This window comes from Lissotriton helveticus, chromosome 9, assembly GCF_964261635.1.
Source record: "Lissotriton helveticus chromosome 9, aLisHel1.1, whole genome shotgun sequence".
NCBI lineage: Eukaryota > Metazoa > Chordata > Amphibia > Caudata > Salamandridae > Lissotriton > Lissotriton helveticus.
The window spans coordinates 741,646,864-741,660,455 of record NC_136070.1 but is presented as its reverse complement, the minus strand read 5'-3'; the positions used below and the strand labels follow the sequence as shown (position 1 = coordinate 741,660,455).

At 45.5% G+C, this 13,592-nt stretch overlaps 1 protein-coding gene across 1 annotated transcript in view; it reads left to right on the top strand.

The window, feature by feature from the left end:
• Positions 1-13,592, top strand: part of LOC144783274 (inositol-trisphosphate 3-kinase A-like) — a 254,201-nt gene that overhangs the window by 157,060 nt on the left and 83,549 nt on the right. The window contains exon 3 of the mRNA XM_078662338.1: positions 3,209-3,293. Within this exon, the coding sequence (XP_078518464.1) occupies positions 3,209-3,293 (85 nt within the window). The remainder of the gene's footprint in view (positions 1-3,208; positions 3,294-13,592) is intronic.

Genomic DNA, 13,592 nt, shown 5'->3' with positions numbered 1-13,592 from the left:
TTGTTGATGGATGGTGGGTGTGTCACCTCTGTGCTGTGAGGCTGTTCATGATGTCACATATTCGAACTGCCATTTCTGTGTGTCAAAGTTGTTACGTTATCCCACTCTTCGGCGTTTCACATGTTTTCCAAATCATTCCATTTTGGCTGTCATTAGTAGTCTACAGGTGACAACGGGGATTCTTTTGTGCTCTGATATGTGCTGCCATGATGCAGGGATTCACCCTGTGACTCAAGTCCCACGACATGGGCAACATGTACGTAAGGGGGACCCCTACATTAGTCCTTGCTTTCATTCTTGTTCGGTTATAAACGTGGCACGTTGGTGTGCAGGGTGTGTTGTTTGTCCCTCTGCAATGTGATTAAGAGATGCGGTTTCACAGTGTGTACCATGTTTGTTTCCGCATTGGCGCAGGTTACATACTGAATGTATGTCAATGTGCATTGTGGCTGTTTGTGAGGAAATGCCTATCTGTTTTGGACAATGGTCATTTGTTCAATGTCACAGCTGTGTGGTTGTGATCGCACGTTGTCACCTCACCGTTTATTTACTCTGCTTTTATGTTGCATTTTCCCGCCAGATGCGTGTGATTTGCAGGCCGGTCATTGGTTTTAATGCTTTTTGACCGCGATTGTCCTCATTGCAGGTTTTATTGCGTTCGCATTTTTGCGGCGTGGCATTGATTTTAACGCAGTCAGTAGACGCGTTATCTGGTGACTATCGCATGGTACCGCCGTGTTGAGAACGCTTCGTTAACACAGCGTAAATTTCCCGTGATAGACTGCGATTTTGGAAGTTGCGTTAAGTTACTTTTGCGATGATTATCACTCATTCTTGAGAATATGCCGCTTTGTCTTTAAGGATTATTTAGCAGGGAGAGGGTGTAGCTTAACAGCATCCGACCTTGAGGAACCAGGTTCGAGCCTGGCTGGAGGCTCCTGTGGTTCTGGGCTAATCAATTAACTTCCCTATTCCTCAAATGCATGTCTATAGTGTCTGTAATGCGACTGGTGCTTGTGTTAAGCACTCTGATACCCTTGGGCCGAGTTTGCATTATATAACACTGAAAAAAAGGCTATGGATAATAAGCTGTCTGTAAATGGCAGTATCCCATATTTTGGACCACACCAGACTTTTGTGGTAAAAAATGCACCACCAACTAAATACTACACCATTGCCACTCTCTTGACGAATGGGCATGGCTCATTTATTACACTTGCTCTTTGTGTGAGGTTTAGATATTTTACACTCTCTTTGACTTCAATGATGCTATACTGATTGCAACACCCTCACTCTAAATGTTTTTCCAGCATCACTGAAATCACCACCAATTATAATTTAACCTGGGAGTGAATAGGGCTGCACATCCATGCCATACTATGGGGCAGGTTCATCAGCTATTGAGAATAGTAACTGGCCACAATAAAAAATAGCTTACCTGCTGAGAATTGAGTAATAACCCACTGCCCCAGGGAATGGGACATGACAGGGCTAACAATGATCTGCTGCAAAGCATGGTAAAAATAGCTACTAGGTCCTTATGGTCTGTCAGTTTTATAGAAAAAAAATACATTGCTGCAAGTCCGGGCTTTGAAATCAGAAATCCTTACCCTGCTCTTAATATGTCGTCTGCAGTAGGGTCACAAATTAGTGCAGGTCTCTTAACAAAATTATTAGAGAGGTCCTTAAATAAGCTTTTATTACATCTGATTTTAATAAAATCTGATCCCAGCAATTTGAGATATTTGGCCTTCCTTGGGGCACCCATTAATAATCTTTGGCAAATTGATTTTGCACCTAAAATGATTTGCTTCCTCTTCTCCCCACTCAGCTGTCATCAATAACTCTTCCATCCACTGCCTCCCCTTCCTACCGCACTTCCTAAACCCATGACTTTAGTGTCGCTCCAGTAAGGCACTGCTTTCTAACATCCCTTCCTCACCATCACCCATGTAATGTTAATGTTAATGTTAAAAAATTTGTACCGCGCACGTACACCGAGACGGTTTCTTGGCGCTCATAACAGACATAACAACTGAGGCAGGGAGCACTACTCAAAGGCCAACTTAAAAAGGTGAGTTTTCAGGGTTTTTCGGAACAAATCATAAGAAGGGCAGTGACGAAAGGACACAGGGAGGGAATTCCAAAAAGTGGGGCCTAGAAAGGAAAGCCGGAGGCCACCGTGTTTTTTTCGGCGAATGGATGGAATGCAGAGAAGATTGTCGGCAGAGGATCGAAGGTAGCGGGATGGGAGATATCGCCTGAGTTTGGAGGAAATGAACTCGGGGGCGTGGTTGTGAAGGGACTTGAATACGGTGCAACCGAGTTTAAAGGAGCACCGTTTGGCCACAGGGAGCCAATGAAGGCTCTTCAGAAGAGGGGAGACATGCTGATGTTTAGGTTGACGAAACACCAGGCGAGCAGCCTGGTTCTGGATTAGCTGAAGTTTTTGAAGCTGGTAGGCGGGAATCCCCACATACAGGATGTTAGAAAAGTCAACCCTGGAAATGACCAAGGCCAAGATGGTAAGAATGAGCGCCTCTCTGGTTAAGAATCTGCAGATCTTGCGAATCCTGCGCAGCTGGAAGAAGCAGGATGATGTGACTGCAGAGATCTGAGGTTTCATAGATAGATCCTCCGAGATGATCACTCCTAGACTTTTCACAGTACTGACTGGACGAGGAGGGGCGCCAAGGGAAGATGGCCAAAAATTGTCATTCCAGGGGTTGGTGGAGCCGCCCACCAGGACGAGTTCCGTTTTGGACGGATTCAACTTAAGTTGGCTATGAGCCATCCAGTCAGAAATACGTAGCATTATGGTTTGGATGTTAAGACGGGAGATAGGGGAAGTGTCCAGGGGAAAAATCAGTTGCAGGTCATCTGCATAGTTGTATATGGTGGCTGGGGAGTGACGAAGAATGTAGTGCTATGGAAACCCATTATGAATTCCTGTACATTGCTGAGATTGTTTTGGGATACTTTCCTGTTTCTTTACACTGTTGAGATGGTTATTGTGGGTATTTTTGCATTTTTATTTTATTCATATTATGAGCACAGTCCATATATATGTTTTTGTACAGAGCTGAAATTAGCTTTTTATGTGCTTCTCTAATTCTGTAAAGCCATGAAGTACTTATTACAGTGTGGTGATAACAATCGAACTTAAGGTGTAATTGATGACTAACTCTTCCTTTCCCATTTTCTCTAGACCAAGTCATGGAAGACTTTCTTCACTGTGATCCACTGGTCCTTACAAAGACAGAACTCCTGGGTACAACTCGCTGGCCATGAGGGTGAGACTAATAGAAGCACTATTTCTCTGGGAGAGATGAACTCTCAGTGGCTGACTTCAATCTGAAGGTTTACAAGTATAGTTCCAAAGAGATTGCCATTTGGCCTCTGCAGTTTAAAATGTACATGCTCCCATTAACACACATACTTGAATGTCATCAGGTTCACCTCTAAATGTCTGCTGACAATACCCAAATTCACGGTCGATTGAACAAACCAAGGTCCCAGATAAGTAACACAGAATGTCTATATCACATATTCTGTTAAATGAAAGAACATTTCTGATCTTGTTAAATAGAGTTATGGAGATACTGGCATTTAGAGAGCCATATTACAACAGGATTTCCTTCCATTTACCGAAGTGCTTGGATCCGCTTGTAGGGATAGTAAACTTTGGTGGAGAGAGACTCCAGTCACTATGTAAGCTATGGCTGTGCTATCAATACACCCAGCCTACCGTCCCAATTTCTGGAAGATATGAGGTGACCAACTGGATGACTCGCTCCTGCCTAAAATTGAACGGGGGAAAAACTGAGCTCATGGTCTTGGGACACAGCCCCTCGTTCAAAGCCAACCTACTATGGCCCGCCTGTCTTGGCCCACCACCACCCCCCAAAAATACGATAAAAAGCCTGGGCATCTGGATGGACCAGTCCCTTAGCTTTAACCATCAAGCAGTGGTGCTATCTGCCTCCTGTGACCTTGGGGAGGGGGGTAGTTGGGGTTCATAGGGGAACTTTTTACTTTATAGATTTGTTTTTCTTTTTTGTTGTTTGAATTTTATGTATAGCACTGTTTGATACAACTGCATTTCCCTGTGCTGTTTCTCATAGCTGCACGATGCTCGACTACTTCTTATTGTAACTGTAAGGTCAAACTGATAATGGGATTGTGCAGCATGTTATACATATTGAGCTGACAATGGGGATACTGTAAAACAAAATTGATACATGCTATGTGATGGGCTGTATGTTGAAGAAAATCAATAAACAATGTTTAAAAAAAAAAGCCTGGGCATCTGGCTGGACCAGTCCCTTAGCTTTAACCATCAAGCAGTGGTGCTATCTGCCTCCTGCTATGGTCTACTCACGCTACTACGCAAAATTCTCTCTCTGCTCCCTTTTCAGGCCAGACAGATTAGGGTCAGGGCCCTATTCTGTCTCGTCTAGACTACGGAAGTGCCCTGTATCTGGTAGCCCCCCAATCCACTATCCACAGACTCCAGATCATTCAAAACTGTGCTGCTCGTATCGTCCTTCAAATTCCTCTACGACACCTTATCAGCTTTGGACTAAAAGATCTCCACTGGCTCCCAGTCAAGGAACGAATCCAGTTTAAGGCCTTGTGCATTGCTCAGAGAACTTTTTGGAAAACCGGCCTGGCCATCTGCCAATCACTACTCACCCCCTACCAGCCCTCCAGACAGGTTCGATCAGCCTCATCACATCTGGCCCTCGTTCCCAAGATCAAGAGAGCAAGATGTGGTGGCAGATCTTTTTCCTTTAATGCAGCCAAGCTGTGGAATTCACTTCCCCTTCCCCTGTGAGCAGAGCCCAACCTGCTTCCAATTCCAATTCCCAATTTATTTATTTATTTTGTTTTGGAACTCCTACGGAGGTCCACAAAAACACACCAACAATTTAAAAAGACAAACATTGCACAGTACAAAATTATACATAGTGAGAAATGTGCAAACAATGCTATAATACGTAAAACAATCACATGACCGACCAATAACATTTCTTATATACATACTAAGAAATGTGCAAATGATGCTGTGAATACATGGAGCAATTAAATAGCCAACCAATTGGTATTACATCGGAACTAGAGTACTACTGTTAGACAAAATTCGAATAAATAGGCAAAAATGTTCTAAAAAATTGGTATATCTTAAAAGAAACCATTTCATTCGGGGGGGACAAAACCAGAGAACGTGCATCCTGAGCAGAGTGAATATTAAATCTGATAAAAACTGGTTTTAAAAACACTCGCCTGGCACTTTGCAGCTTTGAACATACAAATAAGACATGATTTAGATCTTGGATTTGCAACTGGCACAATTCACAAATTCTCTTCTCTCTAGGTGTTTTATCCCAGATGCCAGTGACATCTCTTAAAATGGTACAAAGGGGGTGGTGATGGAGGGAGCATCTGAACCAATCAAACACTCACACCCAGTCAACAGATCTGGGTTTAATCCATCACCGTTCTTTAGCCCACTCTGCCACCCCAGTTCAGACACGGCCATATGCAAATCAGTCTGACCCTGTGCCTCATGGGAACAGTCCAGCCCGAACTGCCAAGCCATGCCTTCCCTGGACCGGAAACAAGCTTCCGAGGGCCGGTTTCTGGCATTTCAGCTGTCTTCAGCTCGGCTTGCTTGAATCCAGTTGGAAAGTAAGCAAGTGACGTCTCTTAAAGGCAGCAGATTAAGTCTCAGTAGGAGTATCAGCCTTCTAATCCCATGGGGGATATTCCAAGTTAAATAAGGCTGTGGTTTGTTCCCCAATGCACTTCCACTAACCGCCACGTTACTGGGCCTGGATTTACTTAAAGCAGCGTCTCTCGCTAAACTGATAGGGGATCTGAATTTCTTTAAGAACTGTTTCAAACCAGATCTAGGCATTGGAGAAGCGGGAGTTAAACTAAGACCGAAACTGTCAATTGCACATAAAAAGGACCTAAAAAATGTGGATTGTGCTTTTAGAGTGCAAAAGATTTCTGTTCTCAGAGCAGCCCTAAGAGTTCCCTCTTCCCCCAAGAAGAGAGAGTTACCCCACCTAAGAACTGCTGCCTGGGCTAAAATAAAGGACGAGACTAATCCAAATTCAAGGCGCAGAACATGTGGGGCAGCCAGAGAATTTAAATTGCAGATTTGGCACATAATCCATCCTTCTGCCTTGTCAAACAAAAGCCAATAATTCATGTCCACCACCTCGTCAGCATATATTAACGAGGGTGGGATTTTAACCTTAAAAACACATAAGACATTGCTAAAATGGTGTCTCCCGCAAGTTTTATAGAATCTGTTTAATGCACTTGCTTGGGAGACGGCTTTACTAACACAGTGTTTAGTATGCTCCAAGTCTCGACCTGTGTTGGAAAAAACTTTCCCTAAATATACATACGAGTCAACCAATTCCATTTTTTCAGAACCAAGCATCCATCTTAAACATCTCTTTATTCTGAGCCTCTTCTTACAAAAAACTAAGATCTTGCTTTTTGCAATGTTAATTTTTAAAAAGTGAACCTCTGCATATTTATTTAAAACGTCCGGACGGCGTTGCAGGCCAATAGATGTTAAATCAAATATTTCAACATCGTCTGCGTACAATAAAGACCCAACTGACATGCAACCAAATTTGGGGGCATCCCCTCTCACCAAGTTCAAAGCGCCAGGGAGATCAGCGATATACAGTGAAAATAAAAGTGGTGCTAATAGACAACCCTGCTTAAGCCCATTATGCGTTCTAATTTTGCATGTTAACCCCCGCGAACCTCCCATTAGAACCTGGCACCAGGTGTCAGTATGCAATTCCATAATCAGACCCAGGAGATGATTTGGAATGCCAAGGGAGACAAGTTTTCTCCACAAGGTCTGGTGGTCCACCTTGTCAAACGCCGTGGAGAAATCAATAAAGCCTGTGTAAACTGGCATCCTTCGAGTGAAAACATATTTCTCCACAATTGTCTGAACAACCGCTATATTATCTGTTGGACCTGGCCCTTTTGGCAGGTTCACCCCTAAATTTTTTGTTTTTTCCTAGCCTGTTTCTGTGCCCTGGTGTTGGTGATTTTAGGCCTCTGCGCACTTTTTCACTGTGGTACAGTGTAAAGTGCGTGTGCTCTCTGTGTATGTGTGGTGAGTGACCTGCCCTCCCATAGGAATGAATGGGGAATATGTATGCCCATGGTAGTTCCTGATGTGTGGGGAGTGCAGGGTCGAGTTTCATATGTGCGAACTCGTGAGATTGAATGCTGCGTAATGGTGTATGCGGCATGGTTGTGTCTAGTCTGAAAGTGCCACTTTTAGAAGTTGGCATATTTGTGTAGTCTGTGGCTGGCGTGTGATTGGCTGGCGAGCCTGGCCCACGAGTGCCTGGGCCTGCTTGTGGATTGACTGTCTGGTTTGAGGATGACAGGGGCTGGGGAGCCCCAGGAGGTTGTCTGAGTCAGCCCGGGGATGAAAGGCGGCATCTGCTGCCAGGGAAGTGGGAGGAGATAGCACCTGGGAGTGGATGAGTCTGTGCCTGCCTGCCACAATGCTGGCGCCACCTCCCCGCTGGGCGACTGTCACCTCTGTCCCTGATACTGAAAGGAAGTCCCTATAACCAGTTCTAGCTGGTTCTCACACTGCCTGCACAAAGACTTCAAAGACTTTTCTCTGTATAAGAAGGGGCTGTGTCCCCTTCCAAAATGTTCTTGTTTTTGGACTTGAATCTGCCAGGGGCGTGCTGCTGCTTGGGCCCAGGGGAATCCCTGGGCCCTGCCCAGCCCCTGGACACCTGATGGACTTGTCCTGTGATTTCCTGCATTCCTTGGAAGAGTTTGTGCCTGGACTTTTTGCTTCTTTAGCGCTGGGAGCGCTTTACTTTCACTGTTAAGTGCTGGGAGCGCTTTATTCCTGCTTTAAAGCGTCTGTGAGCGCTTTATGGTTATTTCTGGACCTTGGTTGGTCCTATAGCGCTGGAGAGCGCTTCGATTGGTGGCCCGATCGAGTGCCCCCCTCGATTTGAGTAATTATGTAAAGCCGGTGCCCACCCGGCATTGCCCCGTGTTCTCACCGCCGCGGCCCGGGGGCCTGAAATGGACCAGAAGCCGCGGAGAAGGAAACGAAGGGGCCGCGACCTGATTGGTCCTTCATCGACAGGAGCCGCGCTCTGATTGGCCTTTGCCGTAGACCTGTAATCGCAATATTCAGCGATCAAGTGCCAATATTTTCTCGAGTCCTTGGCCCTTGCGGCTTCCCTCAGCCCTATCCACTTTGCATCAAGCTCCTTTCTTTTTTCACTGAGCATGAGGCGACTTCTCACTCGCTTGAGGCAATTGATTTCCTGCTGTCGACCAAGGAGGTAATGTATGTGCTGTTTTGAACAAGATGGTTAATTGCCTGTTTTAAAAATATCATCTGAGACCTATCTTGTTTATACGTGAGAGGTTCAGAAGATGTGGAGCTTAAATTACAAATCTTCTTCATTTGAGCCTCAAAGAAGGATATGATGTTGGAGTGAGTAATACCTTACTTTTCGACATACACCGTCTTCACAATGGAGCCTACTTCAACAGTGTTTTTTTGCATCCAAAAGGATCGACCATTTCCTTTATTAAAAGTGGCCTAGCCCTGACCGGCATTCCCCAAGTCCAGTGTGGGTAGATCAAAGGCCACTGACATACCCACTATACAGTGGTCGCTCCATAACGACGGGCTAACAAAGAAGTTATCACAAGCCCCAAACATGCTCTCTTTCCGCAAACGTCTGAAAACTTTCCTCTTCAAATAATTCTCGGCCCGGCTACTTTCTGTTCACATCCGCTCTGACCTTAGCGCTAGGACGCCTCAGGGTAGCTACTGAGCTCTACAAAAACTATTTTCATTTCATTTCCTTTCAAGATATAGATTGGCTGCCCCATAATAGGTTGTCCTAAGGATCAATAGAAGGCATCCTTAGGATAAGTGTTTATGGAACTGGTATGTGTAGACAGCTAATGAAACACCAGAAAGATATTCCCTCATGACCTAATTAATTCCACAATTTTCAGACTATATACTTTCAACAAAAGCCTGCTAAACAAGGTGACAAACTGTACTTTTTCACATTTATGATTTTTATTTCTTTTTTTTTAAATTTCTCATTTTTTGCAATATTTCTTTAAGTTCATAACAATCACTTTACAAAAAAGACATATAATTCATCATATAAACAGTAAAAATACAAATACCATACAGAGAACAAAAACCTAATGCACTCTCGCCATTATCTCATTCATACTCTCTCACCCATACTACATTCATTCTTTATTCTGTGTCTGAGGGTTCACAAGTTGTTATGTGCTCTAATACGCAAGGTCGACGCGTTTCGGTGGGATGAGACCACCTTCCTCAGGACCTTTTGCAGAACAGTTGATCTTTCCAAAGTAAATTAACTCTGTATGGATATCTGTAATAATAAATAACAAATCATGTATCTGTGACAACGTCTGAATTTCATATCTTATCATAACTTATCATATATTCCACAGTTATTACGATTCCTTATAATTATCAGTCACCTAGTGAAGAGAACAACAAAAACCGATTCATTTAATCTAGTAATTACTTTATATCTTTTGTCAAAGCTCAATCTAAGGGCAAAACAGCACTAGTTTCTGAATTCAGGTGTTAAATATTGTTTGGAATTTTTCTAAAGGAGTTGCAGGATTAGTGTAAAAGAAACTAAGTTCCAGGGGGAGATGTAAAGAAAAAGATTTAAAATAGTAAATAAGTCTGACATGTAATTCAGTGGTATTAATAGAGAAAACAGAGAGCAATATCTTTATCCATGTTTCCCTATGATAGATGGTCTAACATTAACTTAATCTTAATGCATGATGCTATAAGTTCTTACCCTAGTAGCCAATATTAGAGCGGGTCGTGACTTCGATACTGGCTTCGTTTAGTCAACTGGTAACAACATGTATCAGCTTATATGTGGAGGAACATTCCTACAGAAATTCATACAAAATAGATATGTTGTATATTTTCTTGCAGCCTATGGAGATGTAATAGCGTTAAACTCCTATATATATATTTTCACCTTACCAAGGTAACTCATCATCCGTTGGTTAATTTTTCGTTATTTGAGAGTTGCAGTGGGCTGCCAACTTTTACTCTTCAATACAATACGTGCAAATTTCTGAAAAAAATTGTGGTAGTGCTTAGTCTAACTAGGCCTACATCCCACCGTGAATAGATGCATTGGAAGTATAGTGTAGGACTGACCTTGTAATTTACAGCAACAACTCATCAAAAACGATCCTTTCATAAACTGTAAGTGGCCCTTTTGGCAGGTTCACCCCTAAATTTTTTGTTTTTTCCTAGCCTGTTTCTGTGACCTGGTGTTGGTGATTTTAGGCCTCTGCGCACTTTTTCACTGTGGTACAGTGTAAAGTGCGTGTGCTCTCTGTGTATGTGTGGTGAGTGACCTGCCCTCCCATAGGAATGAATGGGGAATATGTATGCCCATGGTAGTTCCTGATGTGTGGGGAGTGCAGGGTTGAGTTTCATATGTGCGAACTCGTGAGATTGAATGCTGCGTAATGGTGTATGCGGCATGGTTGTGTCTAGTCTGAAAGTGCCACTTTTAGAAGTTGGCATATTTGTGTAGTCTGTGGCTGGCGTGTGATTGGCTGGCGAGCCTGGCCCAGGAGTGCCTGGGCCTGCTTGTGGATTGACTGTCTGGTTTGAGGATGACAGGGGCTGGGGAGCCCCAGGAGGTTGTCTGAGTCAGCCCGGGGATGAAAGGCGGCATCTGCTGCCAGGGAAGTGGGAGGAGATAGCACCTGGGAGTGGATGAGTCTGTGCCTGCCTGCCACAATGCTGGCTCCACCTCCCCGCTGGGCGACTGTCACCTCTGTCCCTGATACTGAAAGGAAGTCCCTATAACCAGTTCTAGCTGGTTCTCACACTGCCTGCACAAAGACTTCAAAGACTTTTCTCTGTATAAGAAGGGGCTGTGTCCCCTTCCAAAATGTTCTGGTTTTTGGACTTGAATCTGCCAGGGGCGTGCTGCTGCTTGGGCCCAGGCGAATCCCTGGGCCCTGCCCAGCCCCTGGACACCTGATGGACTTGTCCTGTGATTTCCTGCATTCCTTGGAAGAGTTTGTGCCTGGACTTTTTGCTTCTTTAGCGCTGGGAGCGCTTTACTTTCACTGTTAAGTGCTGGGAGCGCTTTATTCCTGCTTTAAAGCGTCTGTGAGCGCTTTATGGTTATTTCTGGACCTTGGTTGGTACTATAGCGCTGGAGAGCGCTTCGATTGGTGGCCCGATCGAGTGCCCCCCTCAATTTGAGTAATTATGTAAAGCCGGTGCCCACCCGGCATTGCCCCGTGTTCTCACCGCCGCGGCCCGGGGGCCTGAAATGGACCAGAAGCCGCGGAGAAGGAAACGAAGGGGCCGCGACCTGATTGGTCCTTCATCGACAGGAGCCGCGCTCTGATTGGCCTTTGCCGTAGACCTGTCCCTGAGAGCCGCGCTCCGATTTGCTGCCTGGCCCGCAGAAGCTGTGACGTCAGGGGAGGCTCGTCCGTGGAGCCGCGACCTCATTGGTCCACCCCAAGGAAGCCTGCTTTCTCTCGTTCGTTGCCGGTCTCCCGTGTGGAGAGGGAGACCGGGAATGCTCCTCGAGCCCAGGGAGAGAGGAAGTGTCGTGTTTCCGCGGTCCGGGGCTCCCGTAGCTGTGGAGAGCCCCGGGGCCGCCAACCAGGAAATGCCGTGCCAAAGGGGAAGATACCTCCGACTGGGGGAAGCTCCCGCGGGCCTCCGCGAGACAGGAGGAGTGCTGCAGTGACTGGCGGGGCTCTTGTGCAGAAAGGAGAGCCCCGCGTGCAGCCATAGTCCGCCCAGATGAAGAGGAGTCCCCCGAGAAGCCCGGTGAGTGGTGAAGGTCTGGGGGGAGAACTCCATGTGGTGAAGTGGTAGCTGTGCCAGTGCAGGCACAGTCAGAGCGGCCCCGTGTGCTCAGTGGGCCGCTCCAACGATTTGGCATCTCACTGGTTAAGGGGCCCCATGGAGGTCCTGGGGGCCCATGTTCCTCCCCGCATTTTTTATGCCCATGTTTATCTTTGAGTGCTCCAGTGGAGTGGTTGTTCCCGAGCCCGAGGGCTCCAACCCTTTTTGATTTGCGCAGTCTTTTGTCCAACAAGTATTGGCTCAGAGCCTAGAGGGCTCCCCTGGGTGCTACAGGTATTTACATAGCCCTGTGTGGCCCCAACCTGTGCATATGTTCTTCAGAGCCTGTGTGGTTCAAACCCCTGCGGCGCAGTTCTGTTCTAGGGTCAGTGAGGACCCTGTCGCAGTTTGTCTCCAGCTGCCCAGCAATTAGTGGGCAGCTGCACCGTTTAGGCGCAAGATGGAGAGTGAGTCCCTGAGAGGGACAGAGATGGCACAGAGGTGCCCGGCCAGTCACAGCTGCGCAGCACTTAGTGCCAGCTGCAGCGTTTAGGCCCTTGTGAATGTTCCCAGGTGCCCAGCAAGTAGTGGGCACCTGCAACGTTTAGGCCCCTGACTTTTGGACTACAGGGCGTCCTAGCCCCAACAAGGCCAGTTGGCCTAGGGACTGCCACAGGTGGTGGCTTATGTAGGTTTTGCGCAATTGTGTGGTTTTCCTTGCACCTCTGAATGTTTTAGGCATCATGTGTCTTTGCGCTATTGAGTTGTGTTTTCTTTCCTGGCACCTCTGAATGTTTTTAATGCATCATGTGTCTTCCTTGTTCTCACATCGCTGAATGTATTTCTATGCATCATGTGTTTTCTTTCCTTACACCTCTGAATGTTTTAAGCATCATGTGTTTACCTTTTTCCCTACACCGCTGAATGTGTTTTTGATGCATCATGTGTAATGTGTTCTTGCTTCTACCCCTAAATGTATTTTATTCTTAGGTGGTTGTGTTTTGCCTAGTATAGTTTATACTAGAGAGATTATGTGTCCATGCGTGATCTAGGCCTATGGTTATTAGTATTGCGTAGTGTGTACCTACCTTTACCAGTAGTTACTGGTTGTGATTTATGACTGTTATTTTTATATCCTTTTATTCTAATTTCTGACAGTATTTCTATTTCTAAAAGTGTTGATTCTGACAGTGGCCTATGTGGCCCTGTCTTGTAAATAATCCCTTATGAATATTGCCCGTGCTAGTTGGCACAATGTACATGTGTGATTTTTATCTGATGTGTTTTGACAATACAAAAGTGCTTTACACATTGCCTCCGAGTTTAGCCTTACTGCTCGTGCCAAGCTACCAAGGGGGTGAGCAGGGGTTATCTTGGTGTGTGACTCCCTTGCCCTGACTAGAATGGTGGTTTCTGCCTGGCTTTGGCGTCAGCCTTAGCCTACTAGAAATAGCCAGTACTAACATTATCTAAGGTGCCATGGTTCTTTCTAAAGCTGGCTTGTTCCGGTGGAAGGATATCCTGATCATAAACCCATTGTTGTAAGTGGCATAATATGCTTTTTGCAAATAATTTGCCTGAGGCATCCAGGAGGGCAATCTGCCTAAAACTAGTCAGCACAGTTTTTGGTCCTTTTTTATACAGGGGGGCT